Below are 25,450 nucleotides of genomic sequence, written 5' to 3'. Positions count from 1 at the left end.
AGACGTTTCATCCCTGTCTAGGTGACATCCTCAGTGCTTGGGAGCCTCTTGTGAAGCACTTGACAGGAGACTCCCAAGCACTGACGATGTCACTTAGACAGGGGACGAAACGTCTGCAACACAAATTCCCAGCTTGGTGAACAAAACCACAACAACGAGCACCCGAGCTACAAATATTCTCACAAACTTTGAAGTCATACCCTCTTTCTGTGACCACAACCAGATGTGTACTGCTTCTTCACCAATGTTAGTGTCTCCTGGAATTACGTGGGTGTGATGAATCAAATCTGTACCTTATTTGTACTGGTGTAATCCTTCAAGACAAAATTCTTGGTTCTTTGTATTAACAAACGATACTTGTGTTGATCACTGTTTAATAATGACAAGTATTTTGCCCCATGTTACATATGCATCTGCTAACTGTGCATAATTTGAATAGCCTGATATGTCTTTGTGAGGCTTCTAATTTTCTGTAAATGATGTTCTGAGGCTTGATGAGTTGATGGATGTTATTCTAAAAGTTGGAACTCAGTGAATTTTCAACCATTTCTCAAAGTCAGAAAAAATAATCAAGGAATGACTTAGTGACTTTTATATTCACACTTGAAAGGAAATGAGATGAGGTTTACATGTAAGACACTTAGAGTACCTTGAATTTAAAAGTTTGAGAGGTGATCTAATCATGGCTAAATAAACTTGTGAAAGTGAATATGGCAAAACTATTTCCTACAAACGAATACCATTGTAAGATTAAAGATGAGTTACTCAGGAGCGAAATTAGGAGGCATATTTTTACACAAAGTGTAATAGAAATTTGGAACTATCTTCCCAACAGGCTGTGAATACAGGGACAATTGGAGCTGTGAAGAATGATTTGGGAACTTTTTTTTGTTAATTAAGGATTTCAATGGCTATGGTTAAAACATAGAATCCCTACAGTGGAAACAGGCCATTTGGTCCAGGATGTCCACACAGACCCTCCAAAGAGTATTCCACTAAGACCCATTCCCCTACCCAATTACTCTACATTTCCCATGACAAATGTACTTAACCTACACATCCCTGAACACTATGAGCAAGTTAGGACAGCCAATTCACCTAAACTGCATGTCTTTGGACTGTAGGAGGAAACCGGAGCACCCGGAGGAAACATGGTTAACAGCAACAAATTAATTTTGATATTATCATACATGTAATTAAAATATCCTAAGCCAGTTAATAGTATTTTTATAAAGCAAAATTAGGTATCAGTCACATAAGACAACATCAAACCTAATGGTTGAAAGAGGTAGGTTTTAAGGAGCATCTTAAAGGAAGAAAGGAGTTGGGCTGCTTTTGAAAAGTAATTATGGAAGTTAGAGCTTAGTACCCGATGGCATAACCATCAAATTCAAATTGTGATGCTTTTCGAAATTAGATGAGCGTTAATATCTTGAGACTGAAGGAAATTCTAAAGATAAGAAAGGGTGTGACCACGAAGTGAAGATAAATCAAAGGTAAGTAGTTTAAACTTCAGACATTGCTTGACCTGGAGCCAAAGTATGTAAATGAACACAGGGTGATAGGTGAACAGGACCTAGTGTATGTCAAGACAGAGGCAGCAGAGATTTGAATAACCTCAAATTTATGAAGTAAGTACAAGTAGATGGTCTTGAGGTATAGATCATCCGTGATTTAATTGAATGGCCTACTTTTGTCTCTAAGTATGATGAAAATGTGCTAGACACAAGTCATATACATTTTGTATCAGATCAATTGATACCTATAACACAGTATTTTAGTCTCAATTAAATTTAGTTGTCATTTTTTCACCTGCAGTTTTTGATTTGTTATCTTGTACTAAAAGTCAACACATCGCATGATTCAGGATTTTTATTGTAGTTAGTTTCTCCCTGGACACCAGAATGGATTATTTGCTTACTGATCTACTTTCTTGACAGAACTGTTCCAGAACCCACACATTCATTTGGTCTGGTTTAAATTTCCTCATTCAGCTCATGTTGTTACTTCCCATTTTCATCTTTAATTATTTGCACATTTGTGATGAGCCCTGACATTTCTGTCCATTTCAAATGTCTTTGAGAATTTTATGCAATGAAATATGAAGTTAATTTACTTTGTTCCCTTCTGTCCCTATCACCTTTACTTGTGACTACATTTTTTATATTTTACACATAACATATTTTATGCTGACAGATCTCAGATGAGTGGATTGTTTAAAAAAGTACATTTTAAAAACCGTTGTGCATATTTTTCTAATTTACCCCTTAAGTGTTTCCATCTATGATCTTTGCGGCCAACTTCATACCCCATGCACTATTTTTTGTGCGTGTCATAAATGAGTCCATTGTATTCCAGTAAATGACATGCTGTCCACACGAGTGCCAACAGGGAAAACACATTTTCTAAATAAATTATGACCATTTTAAATAAATATTAACAACCCCACCCAACCCTTTGATTGAGAACCGGGTATATTTGTTGTGGTGAATGATTCTTTCTTTGAATCACACAGATGTTAATCCAAAATTTGGAACTTAAATTTTGTGACTTAAGTAATTGAGTTGTCATGAATACTGTAGTGTGAAAAGGTCACTGAATTAATTGATTGTAACTGCACAATAGCATTTGTACTGCACAACCTCTGCAAGAAGGAACATCATATTTACTTATTGCGAGGTTGTCAGTATTTGTTAAAGTTTCATCATATTCATTCCTACATATTATTGAAATATTTAAATGCAAAATTAATTATTTCTGAATTTTATGTTGGATCATTATTTTGCCAGATAGCATGAAGATAACTTTGTTGATGATGCTTTTAATATTTGTTTATTCTGAACATTATTGTTGAGTATTTGGTGACTTAAGTGATTGGAACAATATACTTTAAGCTGAACTGACAGATTTCAAAACAGTGGTCAGTCTTCTTCAACTGAGTACCTTCTGAGGTGTGCAAAGCATTCCTATGAATAGCTATGAAGGGATAACTTTTTGGAATGGGAGTAAATAATGAGTTTATTTGATGAAGTTCCCTTCTATTAATTGTAAAAAAAATGTGATGTTTGCTGCTGACTGCAAGAAGACTTACTGTAATGTGTCATAACAAAAGTGATTTATAAGATAGAATAGGGAATCTGAAAAGAAAATTAGTTGCTGAGTAGCTGACTTCTGCTGCTGGGGTTGTCTTCTGGTTGCTTGGTGGTGACAATGCAGAAATGCATGGAAGCTACATTTATCTGATCTAGTCAGTTAGTGGTTGAGCAGTGCCCTTTCACACTATTGTGAGTTTGACTCTAGTCTCAGCATGTGTTTATTAGCACATCTGGGGCAAAACATTTCTTATTCCTCAGATCTACTTACAGATTGTAATTTTTCACTGGCCTTGGGCCAATTTATGCAAAATCAGAATGCTTGGGCAGCTGCATGTGTATGTGTTAGAGAGGCCATACCAGATGATTTATCTTATTGATTAGGTGATGACAGATCTTGGTTGGATATAGAATGGACGTATTGTAGGAATTAACTATATTACCTGAAGCATTTTTCAGTTTATTTATTTTCTTAACTTGTGTATTTTGAAAAGTTTTGTAGCTTACATCAACTACTCTAAGTTTGATTGTTAAACTAATGGTAATTTCAAACCTAGTGCTTTGTTTTAACATGTTGAACATGTTTATGTGTGACTTCATTTATGTTTCTCTTTTGTCACCAGCCCACCATACTGCTGTGTGGATCTGTACTCACTTCGAAGTGGTGAAATGGTCAAGTCCATCCAGTTTAAAACCCCCATCTATGAATTGCATTGTAACAAAAGGTAATCAGATGTGATGAGTAAGAAATCTGCTTTGACACTTTGGTAAAACCTTACAAGATAATGCAGTTAATGGCTTCATAATGGCATGATCTAAACTGAAATGATCCAACTTTTATCTTTTCTAAATCTATTTCTCATACTTTAAGAGTACTTATTTGTATTTTTTCTGTCTTAAAGATAACACCATTAAACATTTTAGCACTAGAATGTATTGTGGTTGGCCAATAAATACCACTGGGGCCTTTATATTTACGTTAATATCAAAAGCATAATTCCATCGCTGCTGCCTATGGTTTGAATGGAAGCAACTTGATTGAACTTTTCTATGAGGAGTAAGAACTGGCCTTTTCTTGAACCTTGAGAAATGCTGGTAGATTCTTTGACCTAGAAATTCAATTACATTGTGCTCTTTTCTCAGACATAAAATGGGCACCAACGAATCTGTGCTGGTGTATAGGACATCAGTGCTCATCATGCTGTGGAATTACACCACCCACCATATGAGTAAAGGTTAAAGAATATGTCCAGAAAATATGCTTCAACCAAGCATTAGGCACTTTACATAAATAACCTGATATCTTTCATGCCAATTTGGGCTGCCTTGATTTTCCTTTCTGTTAGACAGGGCTGAGTTGCTAGCAACCTCATCTCTGAGTCAGAAAGCCAAAAACTCAAGCCCAACTAAAACTCAACCAAGAGACTTGGTTACAAAGAGCAACAGATGCATTGGAGTACCACCACCTCCAAATTCCATTCCAAGCCACACACCATTCTGACTTGAAGCTATATTACCATTGTTTCACTGCTGTTGGGTCAACATTCTGAAATTTCCTAAGAGCATCATGTGTGTACCTACACCATATTGTTTGCAATGGTTTAGGATGGCACCTTCCAGTATTTTCTCAGGGGACAGTTACGTTTGGACACTACTAATTGGTAGCCGAGTCAGCAACAGCTAATCCTGTGAAAGAATAAACAACCAATAAAAGACTGAGGCTGATATTTCAGCACATTACTGAGAAGTGCTGTACCGTCACAAGTCCTGTCTTTTAGAAGAGATGTTAACCTGTTCCAAATTTTGCATGGAGAAAGGAGAAGAGGATCCACTGGGATATACATACAGACATGCAGAAACAAGACAAAAGAGATAAAGAGAGAGCTATCAACTGGTAAAAAACACAACATTAACCATTTCTTTCACGGCTCAAACAGCAAAAGATTAAGCAAAGACTACATAAAACGTGGAAATAAGAAGACTTAAAACAATATGAGCATGAAATATATTTATTCAGAATGATTACTTCCTCCATGTATTGATGAGATAAGGCATGGTTTTATGCCTCCGCTGCTCTGGGAGTTTGCACATGCTGATAGGTATGCTGACACATTGACTTCTGGCTTTAGAAGATGCATTGACTTCAAAGGCCCACACAGAATAAAGAAAAATAGGGAAAGAAGACCATGATATATGTGATATTCATGAGATTGAAGTTCTGGACAAGATGAAAGGATTCAAAGCAATTGAATACAGAGAAATGGAATTTATCACAGAGTAATGATTGGATTTGACAGTGAACTGTCTTGTAGGAATAAGATTAAATAAATGCTTCTACATTGAGAAAGTTTAGAAAAGTCAGAAGGATAAATAGGAAAGATACAATCTGCAAAAGTGGTTTTGAAACAACCAAGGAAGAAATCGAAGGAAATAACCTGTGCCTTAATAATCATTAAAGTCAATATGCTCAATCATTGTATTTATGAGGTGTTTATGAGTTATCTATTGTCAAATATATCTAAAAAGATACAGTAAAAAATGTTTTTGTCACCACAGTCTAGTGCCATTTTGAGTTACAAAATGAATAAAAAGAAGTTAAATAGAGTTCATCTTCTGTATAAAGGGTCTTCAAACACAGCTCCAGGGCTTGTACAAGGTCTCTGCAAAGTGTCCCTGTGCTTCAGGCCTATTGCAGCTAGGAGGCCCTCGTCCGGACACCGCCTCTGCTACAGTGACTTGCTGCTGCTCCCAAGAATTCCCACTCCAGGCATCAGTACCGCCGCAGCCAAGGACCTGCTGAGCACAGCTGTAGATGATGACCCGCCAAATCTCCAAGTTCCACGTTCTAGGCCTGCTGAAGCTTATACACCGTTACTGCCGCAGCCAACAACCCGCCAAATCCCTGAGTCCCCGATCCAGGCCTACTGTAGCCAGACGTCCTTGCTTCAGGCACTGCCACTGCCACAGCTGACGCCCCACCAAGCCCTGCCCCAACTTCCCCACAACATCAGAAGGTGAAGAAAAGAAGAAGAGAGGAAGACAAAGACAATAAGAGAAACTATTATTAACCTAAGTTGTGTGGCTAAATAAATAGAGTATGACCAAGAAGAAGATAATGAACAAAAATAACTTTCAGCAACATATTGCCAAAAGTTATTTCTTTTTAATCATGCACAATGTGTTCATTCATATCTTCATTAACATGGTACGCTTGCCTTCATTGCCTAGTCCTTTCAGTATAGGAATTGGGAAGTCATGTTAAGGTTGTGCATGACATTGATGAGACCTCTTCTAGAAGATTGTGTCCAGTTTTTGGTCGCCCAGTTATAAGAACGATATTATTAAGCTGGAGAGGGTTCAGAAGAGATTTGTAGGATGTTCCTGGGTATGGAAGGTTTGAGTTAAATAGAAAGGCTGCGTAGGCTGGGACTTTTCTCACTGGAGTGTAGGAGGTTGAGGGACGACCTTACAGAAGTTTATAAAATAATTAGAGGTATAGTTAAGACTTAATGGTAGTTTCCTTTTTCCTAGCTTGGGAGATTTCAAGACTACAGGGCACATTTTTAAGGTGAGAAGAGAGAGAAGAGAGGGGCAAATTTCTTACACAGAGGGTGGTGCATGTGTGGATTGAACTTTCTGAGGAAGTGGTGATGTGGGTACAATTACAACGTTTAAAAGATATTTGAATGAGTACATGAATAGGAATTGTTTGGAGGGTTATGGCCGAGGAACAGGCAGGTGGGACCAGTTTAGCTTGGGATTATGTTCAGCAAAGACTGGTTGGTTCGAAAGGGCTTTTTCTGTGCTTGTATGGCTCTGTAACTCTATGTGTCTTCATAAACCACGGTTCCCTTCCCATTTAGAACTCTTCTTCTCCAGTGAGGTAAAATGGGCTAAAGTTCAGTTCCATTGATGGTTACAGTTTTCTGTACCTTGTTGAATTGTCCTTTCTTCTTGTATTAGCCAAAATAATGAAATTTGGTGAGCTGTTTCCCCACAGGAAAATTGCTGCTTGGCTAGATATTTTCTGCATATAATGCCCTTGCAGGCACACTTTCCAACTCTCATTATACATCCGTGGTTTATCTTTTTAACAATGCCTTGGTTGAGACCAGGAACAAAATGCTATGTATCACTTCATTTCCATTTTTATTATGTCTTTTTTTAATGTATCATGTCAATTTAGCTGACATAAAGAAAGTAGCCTTAAGTCTTTTCTACCACTTGGTGTCACTAAAACTATGTTCTTTATCATATTGTGTTGCCAAGCCACAATTCCTGAATACAATAGAATGAAAGGCAACATAAAGTGTAAAATTTACAGTCTTGGCCCTGGAATTCAGACACTGCCACACTAGTAGAGCAGATTGTATCAATTCTCCGCTCAAAGGGTAAACCAACAGGCAGTTAAAAGCAAATTACTGCAATGCAGGGGATCTGAAATAAAAATAGCAAGTGTTACAGAAACACAGCCGGTCTGACAGCATCAGTAGACAGAAGCAAAGTTAATGTTTCGTGTTTAATATGACTTTCTTCAGAGTGCTATGTAAAAATAATAATAGGGCAACTATACTGGGGATTTCTATTAACCAAATATTAATTGGGATAATCATAGTATAAAAGGTTTAGAGGAGACAGATTTCTTGATATGTATGCAGGTGAGATGTTTGTATCAATATGTAGGAGGTCTACAAAGTACAATGCAGTGTTGAGCCTAATTCTGGGGAACAAATCTGGACAGGTTTTTGAGGTGACAGCGGGGACATTTTAGTGATAGCCACCATAACACCATATGTTTTTCAAACAGAAGTTGCTGGAAAAGCTCAGCAAGTCTGGAACACTTGTGAAGCTATCGGAGCTAACATTTCAGGTACACTAGATCCAAAACATTAACTGCAATTTCTTTTCACAGGTGCTGCCAGACTTGCTGAGCTTTTCCAGCAACTTCTGTTTTTTAGAACATAGAACGGTACAGCATAGCTCAGGCCCTTCGGCCCATGATGTTGTGCCAAGCACTTATCTTAGTCTAAGATCAACCTAACCTACACACTCTTCAATTTACTGCCATCTATGTACTTGTCCAGCAGTCGCTTAAATGTCCCTAATATCTCTGACTCCACTACCACCGCTGGCAGTGCATTTCACGCACCCACCACTCTCTGTGTAAAGAACCTACCTCTGACATCTCCCCTATACCTTCCTCCAATCACCTTAAAATTATGACCCCTCGTGACAGCATTTCTGCCCTGGGGAAAAGTCTCTGCTTATCGACTCTTATCTATGCCTCTCATTACCTTGTACACCTCTATCAAGTCACCTCTCTTCCTTCTTCTCTCCAGTGTATAAAGCCCAAGCTCACTCAACTTCTCTTCATAAGACAAGCCCTCCAATCCATGCAGCTCTGCACCTCTCGAAAGTATCTACATCTTTCCTATAATGAGGTGACCAGAATGGGACACAATATTCCAAGTATGATCTAATCAGGGTTTTATTGAGCTGTGGCAAAACTTCACAGCTCTTAAATTCAATCTCCCTGTTAATGAAAGCCAAAGCACCATACACCTTCTTAACAACCCTGTCAACGTGGGTGGCAACTTTGAGGGATCTATGGACATGGGCCCAAAGATCCCTCTGTTACTCCTCACTGCCAAGAATCCTGCCTTTAACCCTGTATTCAACATTCAAATTTGATCTTCCAAAATGTATCACTTTGCATTTATCCAGGTTGAACTTATCTGTCACTTCTCAGCCCAGCTCTGCATTCTGTCAATGTCTTGTTGTCGCCTGCAACAGCCCTTGACACTATCTACAACACCACGGACCTTTGTGTCATCGGCAATATAACTAACACACCCTTCCATGTCTTCATCCAAGTCATTTATAAAAACTACAAAGAGTAGAGGCCCAAGAACAGATCCCTGATGGACATCACTGGTCACCAACCTCCTGGAGGAATATTTTCCATCCACTACCACTTGCTCTCTTCTTTCAGCCAGCTAATTCTGTATCCAGACAGCCAAATTTCCATGTATCCCATACCTCCTAACTTTCCAAATGAATCTATCATGGGAAACCTTATCAAATGCCTTACTAAAATCCACATACAATCACATTCACTGTTCAACATTCGTCAACTTGTCTTAACACGTCCTCAAAGAATTCAGTAAGGCTTGTGAGGCATGACCTGCCCCTCATAAAGCCATACTGAGTATCTTAAATCAAACTATGTTTTTCCAAATAGTCATAAATCCTATCCATTAGCATCCTTTCCATTACCTTGCTCACCATGGACGTAAGACTGATTGGTCTGTAATTCCCAGGAATTTCCTTATTTCTTTTCTTGAACAAAGGAACAACATTCACCTCCTCCAATCAGCCGGTACTACACCTATGGAGGGTGATGATGCAAAGATCTTTTCCAGAGGCACAGCAATCTCATTCCTCACTTCCTGTAGTAACCTTGGGTATATCTGGTCTGGCCCTGGGGACCTATCTATCTTGATGCTTCCCAGAATTTCCAGCACATCCACTTCCTTAATATCAATTTGTTCAAGTCTATTAACCTGGTCCACAGTGTTCTCACTATCAACAGGGTCCCTCTGAAGTTTCTGATTTGTTCCTGATTTTCAGCATATGCGTTTTTTTTTGGTTTTTACCATAAGTTTTCAATTGTTATGGAAAAGGAAAAAGGTGGAGAAAGTGAGGACTGCAGATGCGTGGGAGTCAGAGTTGAAAAGAGTGGCGCTGGAAAAGCACAGCAGGTCAGACAGCATCCAAGGAGCAGTAGAAGTGACATTTTGCACATAAGCCCTTCATCAGGAATGGAGAAAGATGGTTTGCACAAAAGTAGTTTGGATTAGTCTGAGGCTGAATTCATTAAAAAAGCAAGGATTTGGTCAAAATAGATTAGGAACAGCTACTTGGGGTAAATCTACAGAACAGTGTGGGGGGGGGGGGGTTCAAAAAATGCTCGGAGAATACAGGCCTAACGTGTTTCCTTTAGGATGAAATGTAGGAACAACAAGTCCAGAGAACCCTGGTAGTCTTGTAGTTTTGGAATATTTAAGGCTGGATAGAAATGTAAAAGGGGACACAGGAAAAGAGGGCAGCATGGTGGCATAGTGGTTAGTGCTGCTGCCTCACAGCGCCTATGACCTGGGTTCGTTTGCACCCTTGGGCAACTGTCTATGTGAAGTTTGCACATTCTCCCCCGTGTCTGCGTGGGTTTCCTCCTACTGACCAAAGATGTGAAGGTTCGGTGGATTAGCTTTGGGACATGCAGGGTCACAGGGATAGGGTAGGGGTTTGGGTCTGGGTGGGATGCTTTTCGGAGGGTCGGTGTGGACTCCTTTGGCCTATTTCTACACTGTAGGGATTCTGTGATATAATGGGTACAAAGGGAGCAAAAAAAAGAGGCTGTAGAAGAGTATCGCAAATGCAAGGAGTGCAAGAAATCAACGAGGAGATCAAAAAGGGGGCATGAGAAATCATTGGTGGGCAAGATTAGGGAGAATTGCAAGCTATTCTACAAGTATAACAAGAAGAAAAGAATAACAAGGGAAAGATCATGCGGGCAATCTGTGTGTGAAGCCAGTTTAAAAACATTGATGGATTGTTGAATGAGTACTTCACATCTATTTTTACTCCGGAGAAGGAGGATACAAGCACAGAATTTGAGAATATGGACTGTGAAATTCGTTAGCAAATTGACATAAGAAGCTTGGAGATATTGGAGGTATAAGCGGTTTTAAAAGTGGACAAATCCCCAGGTACAGATGCATTGTATCTCAGGGCATGAAGAGTAAGTTTGCAGATGACACAAAGATTGGCAAAGTGGTTGACAGTGGGGTGGAAGGTCTTAGCTTACTAAAGTTATATGTGTGTTGGTCAGATGGCAGATCAGTGGCAGATGGAATTTAACCCTGATAAATGTGAATTGATGCACTTTGGAAGAAGCAACAAGATGAGTGCTCATTTAATGACACTAGGAAGCTCAGAGGAACAGAGGGATCTTGGGGTACTTGTCCACAAATTACTGAAGGTTAATAGGGTAGTTAAGAAGGCATATGGGATGCTTGCCTTTATCAGTTAAAGCATAGATCATAAGAGCAGTGAGGTTATGTTAGATCTGTAAGGACTTTTGTTAGGCCATAGTTGGAGTCCTGTGTGCAGTTCTGGTTACCAAACCATAGGAAAGGTATGATTGCACTGCAGAGTGTGCAGAGGAGATTCACCAGGATGTTGCCTATGATGGAACATTTCAGTTTTGAAGACAGGCTGGATAAATTCAGGTTGTTTTCTTTGGAGCAGAGAAGCTTGAGGGGGCACCTGATTGAGATATAAAAGATTATGAGGTACATGGGTGGCATGAACTGAAAACAGCTTTTTCCCTTCGTCAAAGAGTCAAGAATAAAGGGATACACTTTTAAAATGGAAGACTAAAGGTTTAGAGGGGATTTGAGGAAAACATTTTTCACTTAGAAGAATGCAGTGCCTGAGAAGGTAGTAGAGGCAGGTAACCTCACAACCTGTGAAAATTACTTGCATGAACACTTGAAGTGTCGTACATTTAAGGCTACAGGCTTAGTGCAAGAAAATGGAACTGGGGTAGGTAGTAATTATTTTTGGCAGTTCAAAATTGATGGGCTGAAGGGGCTCTCTGTGCTATATGATTGTATGATTGAACCAACAAGCCGCATGATTTGAAAGTTTTGCAGAAACATAGAAGGCAGACATGTAGTCTCCAACTTCAGAAAGTTTGGGATGAAAGTGAGGAGGGAGTGTTTGGTGGAAGGGAAGTGTAGTTGAGATGAATTTTTTTTAACCAGTTTAGCAGGAAAGCACTTTTGGGTTTTGGTGCTTTGGTGCTTCAGATTCCTGTAGGGTTTGTATAATGGCTTTGTGAGTTTAATATTCAAGATAAATATGGTTGAACAAGACTGTCTGATCTAAATTAGTCCAGATGTTCTATAAAACCAACAGTCTTTCTGATTTAAGTATCTTTGAAATGGACTCGAGTTTTTGCTTTTGCTATCTTGCACGTCCAAGTACTGATCACTCTAAGTGAAGATCTGTTTGTCATCTGTCAGTATTAAAGGTTCCCTTTCATTGGTTTAAATCTTCTATGTATAACTGTAAAACTGTATTCCAATATAAAGGCTTGGATTTGCCTTTTGCATATTATTAAACATTCTGTCACATTGTAAATGTTATTTTTCTGTGGCCCCTTTAACTCCATGTTTATTGCTGTGTTTTTCGAATATCACTTTTGCATCAAATCTTGATTTATGCCTATTAAACTTTAACAATGCTGAAGCCACCTTATGTGGTTCTCATAAGAAACTCCAGAATCTGTTTCCATCTTTTTTCTGGTTGCTTGATCAGACTACCTCTTATGTTTACAGCCATAATCTCCTAGTTTTGACAGGTTTGAATACCACCTGAGACATTTAATAATGTAGAACAATAGCAGACTTTTTTGACAATCTGGGTGTGAGTGGGTCAGTTTAACCTGGATTGGAGAGCTTTTTGTGGTCTTCAGGTTCTATCATTCAAGCCCCTTGTAGAATTGTTGAAAGCCATACTGCTTCATACACATTATATTTTGTCCAGGTTAAAGGTACATATCGTAGGCAAGATTCTATGGTGTATCTACTCCCAGTCCTTTTGAAGACAGTCTATCCGTATAATCAATTTAGCTGGTTACTCTGAAGTTAGTTTCTTCAAGCAAGTCTTCCTAAACAAAAATATCTCATCCTCCTTGAAGAATGGTTGTGGAGTACACAATTGTAAGACAAAGAATTTATAGCAAAAGTTTACAGTGTGATGTAACTGAAATTATATATTGAAAAATACCTTGATTATTTGTTAAGTCTGTCATCTGTTAGAATGACCATGTTAGTTTCAACCTCTTGTTGGACTATAACCGGATGTTGTGTGATTTTTAACTTTGTACACCCCAGTCCAACACTGGCATCTTCAAATCTTCGAATAACAGACTTTGTTAAGTGAAACAAAACAAAGAACTGCAGATACTGGAAATCTGAAGCAAAAATAGAAATTGCTGGAGGAACTCAGTAGGTCTGGCAGCAATTGTGGAGAGAAAGCAGAGTTAACATTTTGAATCCAATACCCTTTAGACTTTGTTTCAGACTTTATTAATTATTATCTTTCGATACTATAATTAATGTCTATTGCCTGAGCTGCTAAAGTTACACTTCAATTTTTCATAGGTGAAGTTATTGTTGTCATAGTTTCCCTTGCATAAACCCTTTTCCTGTCAGGAGACAAACTATGCATTCCTTTTGTGACACTTCATACCAACCTACATACATTGGGAAACAGTTGCTACAAATTCCACAGAGACTGGTAATGGTTTGGAATAAATTTGAACTACTGAAAGAACTATGACACAATATTTCACATTTCAAACAAACAAAACACCATTGGAATTAAGCAAAAAAAACAGTATTAAATTAACAGCGTATTTTGCAATTAGTTTCAAGTTTTAAATGCCATCTTACTTTATACTTCCACCCAGGAATTCATCTGTACATTTACTTCTCCAGAGCTCAAATCAAGGCATACCACAGCTCTGTAGAATTCAGGAGCAAACTATTACAGATGCTGGAATCTGTACTGAAAACAACAAATATTGGCAATCACAGCGGGTCAGGCAGCATCCATGGAGAGAGAGCAAGCTAACTTTGAGTCTAGATGACTCTTGATCAGAGCTGATGTGAGGTGTGGAGGGTGCATTCGGGGATTAGCTTGCTCTCTCTCCATAGATGTTGCCTCACCTGCTGTGATCTCCAGCATTTATTGTTTTCTGTAGAATTCACTTTAATTTTCCTCAGTTTTCCAGGAATTTGCCAAGGTAAGAGATTTCTCAGGATCCTTCCACTAACATTTGTGCAGGCAATCTTCTAGTTCTCCTTCAAGAACTCATGAATATATACTCCATAGCTCATGCACAAGCCTCACTGCATTGTGCAGTGATCGAAAAGTCATAAAATGCCCAACAACCCATTGCTTTTCTGGTTCCAAAGCTGCTCTTCAACTCATAGAACATAGAATAGAACATAGAACATTACAGCGCAGTACTGGCCCTTCAGCCCTTGATGTTGCGCTGACCTGTGAAACCAATCTGAAGCCATCCAACCTACACTATTCCATGTTCAAACTCCTGGCAGATACTTTCTCTATTTATTTGATAGTTGCTTCTAAAATTACTGCTTGTTTCTGTGGGAAAGCATGCAGATTAAAATCCAAAAGTATACCTATTTCCATACCACTCTGGCTTACCTGAGATGTTCCCAACTGAAAAGCATGATAATTACGTTTTGCTTTCAAACATCCTTTTGCTATTGAAATTCACATGAATAATTTACATTTCCAATGTGGATAATGGCCATCTTATGACAGTCAGTGGTCCCATCAAGAAATCCATCGTTTATAAGGTGCTTTCACCAGGATGTTGCCTCATATGGAGATTGCTAGCTGTGAAGAGAGGTTGAGTACATTAGGATTATTTTCATGAGAAAGATGGAGATTGAGGGGGGACCTGATTCAGGTCTACAAAATCATGAGAGGTATAGACAGGGTGGATAGCAAGAAGCTTTTTCTCAGAGTGGGGGCCAAAGGACCTGTTCCTGTGCTGTAATTTTCTTTGTTCTTCATTCTTTCATAGTTTATTTTTGATGTGGGGACTACCGGGGAATAATTTAAACCTGTCATGGAGATAACATTAGATATCATATCTTTAACAATGACTAAGAGGAAGGCTACCATTGATTAGGATGTTTCCATATCCAACCCTATCCTTTTTAAAATAAACACAGACCTCCATTTGAGTTGCTCTTGCTTTCCATTTTTCAAGCTTGTCAACCAAATATTTCCCTGCATCTTACAGTGAATAAATTAATTCTTAAAAATTAGAAAATAGACTTCAAAAACATATGAAAATAAAGAACAGGATATTAACAACACAAGGTACAAAGATGTTTGATCATTTTCCCAATTTTTGATTATTTACAAACATCCACACACCAAATCAGGAACAATAGACAATAGACAATAGGTGCAGGAGTAGGCCATTCTGCCCTTCGAGCCTGCACCACCATTCGATATGATCATGGCTGATCATCCTTAATCAGTATCCTGGTCCTGCCTTATCTCCATAACCCTTGATTCCACAATCCTTGAGAGCTCTATCCAACTCTTTCTTAAATGAATCCAGAGACTGGGCCTCCACTGCCCTCTGGGGCAGAACATTCCACATAGCCACCACTCTCTGGGTGAAGAAGTTTCTCCTCATCTCTGTACTAAACGGTCTATCCCGTATTTTCAAGCTGTGTCCTCTGGTTCGGCACTCACCCATCAGCGGAAACATGTTTCCTACCTCCAGAGTGTCCAATCCTTTAGTAATCTTATATGTCTCAATCAGATCCCCTCTCAGTCTTCTAAACCCAAGGGTATACAAGTCCAGTTGCTCCAGTCTTTCAGTGTAAGGTAATCCCGCCATTCCAGGAATTGACCTCGTGAACCTACGCTGCACTCCCTCAATAGCCAGAATGTCTTTCCTCAAATTTGGAGACCAGAACTGCACACAGTACTCCAAGTGTGGTCTCACCAGGGCCCTGTACCGCTGCAGAAGAACCTCTTTGCTTCTATACTCAATCCCTCTTGTTATGAAGGCCAGCATGCTATTAGCCTTCTTCACTACCTGCTGTACCTGCATGCTTACCTTCATTGATTTGTGTACAAGAACATTCAGATCTCTCTGTACTGCCCCTTTACCTAAATTGATTCCATTTAGGTAGTAATCTGCCTTCCTGTTCTTGCCACCAAAGTGGATAACCATACATTTATCCACATTAAACTGCATCTGCCATGCATCTGACCACTCACCTAACTTGTCCAGGTCATCCCTGTAATCTCCTAACATCCTCATCACATTTCACCCTCCCACCCAGCTTAGTATCATCAGCAAATTTGCTAATGTTATTGCTAATACCATCTTCTATATCATTAACATATATTGTAAAAAGCTGCGGTCCCAGTACTGATCCCTGCAGTACCCCACTGGTCACTGCCTGCCATTCTGAAATGGAGCCGTTTATCACTACTCTTTGTTTCCTATTAGCCAACCAACTTTTAATCCAAGTTAGTAATTTGCCCCGAATACCATGCGCCCTAATTTTGCTCACTAACCTCCTATATGGGACTTTATCAAAAGCTTTCTGAAAGTCCAGGTACACTACATCTCCTGGATCTCCCTCGTCCATCTTCAGAGTTACATCCTCAAAAAATTCCAGAAGATTAGTCAAGCATGATTTCCCCTTCATAAATCCATGCTGACTCTGACCTATCCTGTTACTACTATCCAGATGTGTCATAATTTCATCCTTTATAATAGACTCCAGCATCTTTCTCACCTCTGAGGTCAGACTAACTGGTCTATAATTTCCTGTTTTCTCTCTCACACCTTTCTTAAAAAGTGATACAACATAAGCCACCCTCCAATCAGTAGGAACTGATCCCGAATCTAGGAGTGGATCATTCATCCCAGTGAGCCCCGATCTACCATGTAATAAGATCATGACTGGTTGCAATCTCAAATCCACATTACTGCCCACACTTGATAACCTTTCAAACCTTTGCTTAACAAGAATCTATTTACCCCACCTTCAAAATATTTAAGGTCTCTGCCTCCACCATCTTTTCAGAGAGTATGTTCAAAAGACTCATAGCCTTCTGAGAGAAAACATTTACCTCATCTCTTTTTTAAATGGGGCACCTTTGATTTCTAAACAATGACCCAAAGTTTTAGATGTCCCTGAAGAAGAAACATTCTCTCCACATCTAACTTATCAAAACTCTTCAGGATTTTTTTATGTTTCAACCAAATTGTCTCTTACTCTTCTAATTTGATACAGGGCTAGACTGTCCAGCCTTTTGCCTTGTGACAACCTGCCCCATTCCAGATATGAGGGTAGTAGCCTGGTATCCCTAAATAAGGTGACCAATACTCTGCATAGTACCCCAGACATGGTTTCAACAGTGTCCTGTATAATTGAAGCATAACATCCCTACATTCATATTCAATTCCTATCATGATTAATGATAATGCTCTATTAGCTTTCCTAATAACTTGTTGTATCTGCCTACTAAATTTTTACAATTCATGCATGAAGACACTCAGATCTCTTTGCATTTCAGAGCTCTGCAGTCACTGATCATTTTGACAATATGCATCATTTTTATTTTTCCTCTCAAACTTCACATTTTCCTACTTTGCCCAAGTATTTGACTTGTCTGTATCCCTTTGTAACATTCTTATGTTATCTTCACAACTTGCTTTCTTATCTATCTTTATGTCTGTAGACAAGTAAGCTTAACATCTGTGGTAGGTAAGTTGTTTGAGAAAATTCTGAGAGACAAGATATACAGAGGAACCTTGATTATCCAGCATTAGATTATCCAAATTTCTGGTTATCCGACCAAGATGGTGGGCAGCACGGTGGCACAGTGGTTAGCACTGCTGCCTCACAGCGCCAGAGACCTGGGTTCAATTCCTGCCTCAGGCGACTCTCTGTGTGGAGTTTGCACATTCTCCCCGTGTCTGCGTGGGTTTCCTCCGGGTGCTCCGGTTTCCTCCCACATTCCAAAGATGGGCAGGTCAGGTGAATTGGCCATGCTAAATTGCCCGTAGTGTTAGGTAAGGGGTAGATGTAGGGGTATGGGTGGGTTGCGCTTCGGCGGGGCGGTGTGGACTTGTTGGGCCGAAGGGCCTGTTTCCACACTGTAAGTAATCTAATCTAATTGCAAGGTCCCGACGCTTGGCTAAACTGTGTTATCCGGCAATCAATTATCTGACATTTGATTATCCGAGCAAACTATTCCCCGCCTGTGTCGTTTGGATAATCAAGGTTCCTCTGCATTTGGAAAGACAGGGTTTGATTAAGATTGGTCAGCATGGCTTTGTGCATGGGAGATCATGCCTCACACGTTTGTTAGTGTTCTTTGATGAAGCGTCCAGGAAGGTTGACATAGTCTATATGGATTTCAATAAAACCTTTAATAAGATTCCACATAGTAGGTTGTTCTGGAAGGTTGGATCATATGGAATCCAGGGGGACCTGGCAAATTGGATACAAAATTAGCTTGATGGTAGGACGCGGAAGGTATTGGTGGAAGAATGCTTGTTGGACTGGAGGCCTGTGACTACTGGTGTGCCTCAGGGGTCGGTGCTGGGCCCATTGCTGTTTGTTATCTATAGCAATGATTTGGATCAAAATATCCTTGGCATGATCAGTAAGTTTGCAGATGGTACTAAAATAGTTGGTATCGTGGACAATAGGGAAGGATTTTGGAAAATGCAGCAGGACCTTGATTAGCTGGGAAAGTGAGCTGAGAAATGGCAAATGGAGTTTAATACAAATAAGTGTGAGGTCTTGCATTTTGGAAAGTAAAATCAAAGTAGAAGTTTCATGGCGAATGGTAGGGCCTTAAGGAGTGTAGTAAAACAGAGGGAGTTCTGGTGCACTATTCTCTGAAAGTGGAGTCATAGGTAGACAGGGCAGTGAATAAGGCTTTTAGTGTAGTAGTCTTCATCAGTCAGGCCATTGAGTATAGAAATTGGGAAGTTATGTTGCAGTTGTGTAGGACGTTGGTGAAGTCGCACTTGGAGTATTGTGTTCAGTTTTTGTCATCTTGTTATAGGAAGGATGTTATTAAACTGGAAAGAGTGCAGAAGAAATTTACAATGGTGTTGCCTGGACTCAAGGGTCTGAGTTATAGGGAGAGGATGGACAAGCTAGGATTTTTTGCTATAGAGTGTAGGAGACTGAGGAGGGATCTGAGAGGTGCATAAGATCATAAAAGGCATGGATAGGTTGAATGCACTCAGTCTTTTTCCCAGGGTTGGGGAATCGAGTACTAGAGGGCATCAGTTTAAGGTAAGAGAAGAAAGAATAAAAGGGAACCTGAGGGGCAATGTTTTTGGTATGTGTATGGAATGAGCTGCCAGTGGAAGTGGTTACCAACATTTAAAAGGCATTTGAACTAATACATGGATAGGAAAGGTTTTGAAGGATATGGGAAGAGTGCAGGGAAATGAGGTTAGCTTGGATAGACATATTGGTTGGCACAGATCAGTTTGGACCAAATGGCCCGTCTCCATACTATAGGACTCTATGACTCTACGTTGTCTGCAGATTTGGCAACCATTTCTTCAATATTCTGAACTAACTTGCTTGTATGAATTACAGACACCTGTAATCCCTACACTAATCCCTGTGGCACATCACTTATTACATTTTACCAATCTGAAAAAGATCAATTTGTGCCTACTTCGTGCTTCATGTTATCCTGTCAACTTTCTAATCATGCCAATATGCTACTTCTTACATGATGTGCTTTTACTTTCTTCAACGGCACATCGATGTGGCATCTTATCAAATGAAAATCTAAGTACAGTAACTGGTTCCCTTTTAACCACAACACTTGCCACCTCCTCAAAGAACACCAGATTGGGCATGATTTCCTTTCACAAACCCATGTTGAATTGCCTGAACTTGAATTTATCCAAGTGCTCTGTTATAACTTGTTTAATAATTACTTCTAATACTTTCTGTTTTACAGGTGTTAAGCTAACTGGCCTGTAGTTTCCTGCTTCCTGTCTTTCCTTTGTGAATAAAGGAGTTATACCCTCTGGATGCTAATCTAGTGGGACTATCCCCTAATCAAGGGAGCAATGAAAAATTAAAATTAATGTATCACCTATCTCACTAAGTACTTCTTTTAAGATCCTAGGATGAAGTTCATCAGGACTCTGACTGCAATTTCAACAAGTTACACAATACTACCTCTGGTGATTTTGGTTTTCCTGTATTCTTCTCTATTTTCAATTTTCTGATTTATTACTGAATCTGGGATATTATTTATACCTCTATCATGAAGACAGATGTAAAATACCTGTTCAATTAATCTACCATTTCTTTATTTTCCAGGATAAGTTTCAAGTCTCACTTTCTATAGACCAGTGTCCCTTTTGTTAATGCTTTTCATTTTAAGTTTTTTGTAGAAACTCTTACTGTTCTTAAATTTTCTGGCTAGCTTTCTTGTGTACTCTAATATTTCCCTTCCTATTAAAAGTTTTGGTACTTCTTTACTTTTTTAATATTCCGTCCAATCTTCTGATCTGTCTGCTGTCTTTGCATAATTATATAGGTAAAAACAAAGACTGCAGATGCTGGAAACCAGATTCTGGAATAGAGTGGTGCTGGAAAAGTACAGCAGTTCAGGTAGCATCCAAAGAGCAGGAAAATCGACTTTCGGGCAAAAGCCCTTTCCTGATGAAGGGCTTTTGCCCGAATGCTGCCTGAACTGCTGTGCTTTTCCAGCACCACTCTGTTCCGGAATTTGCATAATTATATGCATTTTCTTTTAATTTGATATTATCTTTTACATTTGTAATTAAAAACACATTCGTAATTAAAATGGTGGGTCCATTCCTTGGAATTTTTCTTATTTGTTGGAATGTAACTATTCTGCAAATTCTGAAGAAATTCCTTAAATGGGTGCCGCTGTATTTCAATTGATCTATTTTTAATCTAATTTAGCCAGCTCTGCTTTCATGCCTTCATAATTCCCTTTATTGCATTTTAAAGTTTTAAAAGAATGGTCTTGTTATACTCCTCTCTCCATCAAACTATATGTTAATTTTAATTGGTCGCTGCTACCAGAGGTGCCTTTTCTGTGAGATCAATAATTAATCCTATCTCATTGCATTCTGGTATGGTTTGCTCTTAGATTCTGGTTGGTCAGAATATGCTATCTTAATATCCTGAAAAAGTTTATGAACTCCTCATTAAGGATACCTTTGCCCATCTGATTTTTCCATTCTATTATATCACTTAAAATTGTATCCGATTATTGCCATATCTTTCTGACACCTCCCATTCTTTCTTCCTTTATACCCCAACCTACTATATAATTACTATGATGGAACCCTTCTACCACTCCCTCAAGTGTCTCCTTACCTTTATTATGCTTCATTTCTACCCAAACTATTTCCACATCTCAGTTTCCCTTATTTAGGTCATCTCTTGTTTTGTGCAAATACCTTCATGAGCAGAGCTATCCCTCAAATTTTCCTCCTTTCCATTAATTCCGAATTGTCTTTTACGCTTCAGGATTTGAGTCCCAGCTCACGTCATCCTGCAGCTACGTATCTGTAATATTCAACAGTCGACTCCAGGATGTCTAACAACCTTTAGGCTTGATTTTTGAAAGCAGTTCTCATTGTCATTCTCAGATTCAAAATCAATAATTACAACTTTTTCAGACCCTTAGCTATATCCAATCTAGCACAAAGTCCTGATCATTTATCGTTTTTATTCTCTGAAGTTTCCACTATAGCTTAATTCTCTATTTCACTGATTTGAAATTCATTGAAAATTGACCTTGCTCCATATAAACTCTGGAATATTCTCTACACCTGAGTCACAGTTATTATGGAAGGCATGCTATTAGGCAGATAGTCTCAGTGTGGCATAATGGGGAAGCACTCTTGCGTCTGAATTAAAAATCATACAACAGCATACAACATACAACAGGTTATAGTCCAACAGGTTTATTTGGAAGCACTAGCTTTCAGAGCGCTGCTCCTTCATTAGGTGGTGCTCCGAAACCTAGTGCTTCCAAATAAACCTGTTAGACTATAATAACTTGGTGTTGTGTGATTTTAAGCTTTGTAAACTCCAGTCCAACACCGGCATCTCCAAATCAAGACTTGCATCTGAATCAGAAGGTTGTGGATTCAAGTCCCCTTGTAGACGTTGGTACATAATCTAGGCTGTTACAGCAGTGCAGTAGTTGAGGGAGTTCTGCGATGGATGTGCTGTTTTTTTAACTGAAACATTAAATGAGACCTCTTTTGCCTTTGATCTTTGGTGCACATAGAGACCTCATCATATTATTCGAAAAGAATTTCAGTGTTCTCCTCACATGACTTGTTGTATTGGGCAGAAAAACTAAAAAATAGACAATCTTATATCACATTGCTACTGGTAGTACTTGTTGTCTGCACATTAGTGCTGTGGTGCACTACATTGTCGTATTAAAAAGCTTCTCTGTAACACTTCAAAATTTCATGAAGTCATAAATGGGCATTATGTATGTTGCAGGTCTTTCTTAATTTAATGTCTTTCCTATTGAATGATTGAAGAATGAAAATGTTCAGTATATATTGAGTATTTAACCTGCTTTGTATTCAGCCTCGTTTTTAGCCCTGTTCATATCCTTTAGATCCTCCACAGTCATAGTATTGAATTGGAAGGATTTTTTTGCAGTTTATTATATTGCATGAGTTTACTTTCAGATTTTCTTTTGCCTCTCATTTTCTGAAAATTCCGTTATTAATTCCATTTCTTCAACTATCTTTCTCCCTGTCGAATTTGAAAATTATTTTTTATTTCACTTCAAATTATTTTGATGAACATTTGGAGTGTTGCTTGTTTAATTTTTTTATACCATAATCCAACAGATGTATTTTTTCCTTGATTTGCAACAGAATACCCTTCATGGAATTCTGTTTTCCTCAGATGAGAATAAATTGGATACTTGAACTGTACCCCTACTCAATTTATTTAAGTACTTCCTGAAGCTTTTTGAGGTTTGCCGGTTTAGAACTATAAATTTGGAAGTGCTATCTTATTGTATTTAGTTCCTTTAGCTTTTTAAAGCAAAGATTAAAATCTGGTCTTAAATAATACATGCATGCCATCATTCCTGATTCATCACTTTTTAAATGTTTTTGTTTTTAACTCTAGTTCTGTCTGGTTTTGTAAATTATGCTCTGTAGAAGTAGCTTTGAATGTGCCAATTCCAGAAAGTGAACAAGTGAATTACATATAGGAATGCAAACGCTGATTAAAGCATTATATTTCCCTTAACTTTTAACATAATTCATCACTTTTGAAATGCTTCCAGTAAAGTTGCTGTTTGAACTTTGTCTGCCTCTACCAATCTCCTTTATTCCTTTTTCCATGTTTTAGCTTTTGGGAGATTTGGAGATTAATATTTCTGAGGAGGAGTTGGGAAGCTGCAAATACGCTTACCCATACCCATCCTCGCACTGTAGTCGTCCTTGGTCACACTGCCTGTAACTCCTACTCCTTCTGGCCTTTCCAGTGTGTTGCTCCAGATTGCCTCATTCAGGGCCTGGCATCCGTACAAGAGCGAGAATCTTGTCTTCCCCATCCCCAAACACCCCTCCCCCACTGAGCTGCATTTGGAACATCACTTTGCAGGCTGGATTGAAAAATTTAGCAGGTTGAATTCAAGCCTGTAAGCCATATGTTTTAAACGCCATTTCTAGAGGTTGAGGAATTCCGTTGGTGCTGTATAAACAAAAGAAAGAACTTGCATTTATATAATCCCTCTAGGAAGTCCCAGAGCTCTTCACGGCCAGTGAAGTACCTTTGAAGTACAGTGACTACTGTAATGTAGGAAATGCAGCAGCCAATTTGCAAGCAATTTGCAATATGTCAATCTGTTTAATGATGGATGAGGGAGAGATAGTGGCCAGGACACTGAGAGAACTTTACTACAATTTTTAAATATAGTATCATGGAATTTCTTATGTCCATCTGAAGGAGTTGACAGGTCAACAGTGAATTCAGAAGAATTAGAAAATTAACAAGAACGCCAGGATGCCAACAATGAAGGAGAGTAGATGAGATAATAGAGACCAAGCAACTTAAGATATTTCTTGAAACCAAACTTAAGGAAAAATGTCAAGAGCATGAAAGTGGGAAAACAGATACATGAAGTAAAATGAAATTATAAAAGGGCTGGAAAAACAGTTTCTGGCAGCATCTGTGGAGAGAGAAACAAAGTTAATGTTTCGAGTTTACATACTCTGTAACTCCAAAATAATGCTGTAATGTAGTTAGGTTCATGTCAAGTGTACAGATCACCAATTGGACAAAATAAAGGTGAGCACAGAGCGTGTGCAGATAATTGGCCTGTAAAATGTGGTCAGATGACTGGCTAAAACTTAGTTATTATCTAAACCAGCATTTATGATATTGGAAGCTCTCTGAATCTATTAGTTGGCATGATAGCAAAAGGGAGAAAGGTAGATTGGAAAGAGCAAAAGATGTACAGAATTGTTGATCATTACTGAGAATGTGTGCAATAGTCAATTGCTGCTTTGTCATACTTTGTTGCAGCTCTGTATGGGAGGTGAAGGCCTAGTGGTATTATCTATTATATTATTATTATTATCTAGTACTATAGCTACACTATTCATCCAAAAATCAGCTAATGTTCTGGGAACCTGGATTTGAATCTGGCTAAGAATAACCACTGCATAATCCTTGTAAGGGTGAAGTCCTGCCATCACATAGAGAATACCCTACATTATGTTTTGTGGCACCATCACTCGTGCTAAATGGGACAGACTTTGAACAGATTTTGCAACTCAAGACTGGGCATCCATGATGCTCTGAGGGGCCATTAACAGCAGCAGAATTGTACTGTAGCACATTCTGCAAAACTTATGGCCCAACATAGCCCCCATTCAACCATTACCATCAATTTGAGTGGTTCAATGGAGAGTGCAGGAGGTCATGCCAGGAGCAGCATTAGGCATACCTAAAAATGTGGTGTCAACCTGGTGTGGCTACAAGGACTGCTTGCATGCCATATACCATAAGCAGCAAGTGATGCATAGAACTAGATGATCCCACATCCAACAAATTAGATCTAAGCCCTGCAATCCTACCACATCCAGTCACCAATGGTGATGGACAATTAAATAACTTGCTGGAGGAGGCTGCTCCACAAATATCCTCATCCTCAATGATAGAAGAGCCCAACGCATCAATGTAAGACAAAACTGAAGCTTTTGTCGCAATCTTTAGCCAGAACTATCTTGTGGACGATCCATCTCGGACTCCTCCAATGGTTCCTAGCATTATAGATATCAGAATTCAGCCAATTTGATTCACTCCATGTGATATCAAGAAACGTTTGGAGGCACTTGGTACTGCCAAGTCTATGGGTCCTGACAACATTCTGGCAGTAGCATTGAACATTTGATCTCCAGAACTTGCTGTTCTTAACCAAGCTCTTCCAATACACTTACAACACTGACATGTGGTAAGTTACCCATTCGTATGCACAAAAAGCAGGACAAATCCAACCCAGACATTTAAAAGCTCATTCTTCCACACTTGATCATCAGTAAAGTGCTGCAAGGTGCCATCAATAGTGCTGTCAAGCTCCTGCTCAGCAATAACCTGCTCAGTGAAACCCAGTTTAGGTTCTGCCAGCACCACTCAGTTCCT

At 39.0% G+C, this 25,450-nt stretch overlaps 1 protein-coding gene across 4 annotated transcripts in view; it reads left to right on the top strand.

Annotated features, from left to right (window-relative positions):
• The window catches only part of bcas3 (BCAS3 microtubule associated cell migration factor), a 1,192,206-nt gene that overhangs the window by 220,210 nt on the left and 946,546 nt on the right, over window positions 1-25,450 (top strand). For all 4 annotated transcript variants that reach the window (XM_072590043.1, XM_072590044.1, XM_072590042.1 and 1 more), the window contains one exon: window positions 3,716-3,817. In XM_072590043.1, the coding sequence (XP_072446144.1) occupies window positions 3,716-3,817 (102 nt within the window). The remainder of the gene's footprint in view (window positions 1-3,715; window positions 3,818-25,450) is intronic.

This window comes from Chiloscyllium punctatum, chromosome 19 (genome assembly GCF_047496795.1).
Source record: "Chiloscyllium punctatum isolate Juve2018m chromosome 19, sChiPun1.3, whole genome shotgun sequence".
Taxonomy (NCBI): domain Eukaryota; kingdom Metazoa; phylum Chordata; class Chondrichthyes; order Orectolobiformes; family Hemiscylliidae; genus Chiloscyllium; species Chiloscyllium punctatum.
This window is presented reverse-complemented; position numbering and strand designations above follow the sequence as displayed.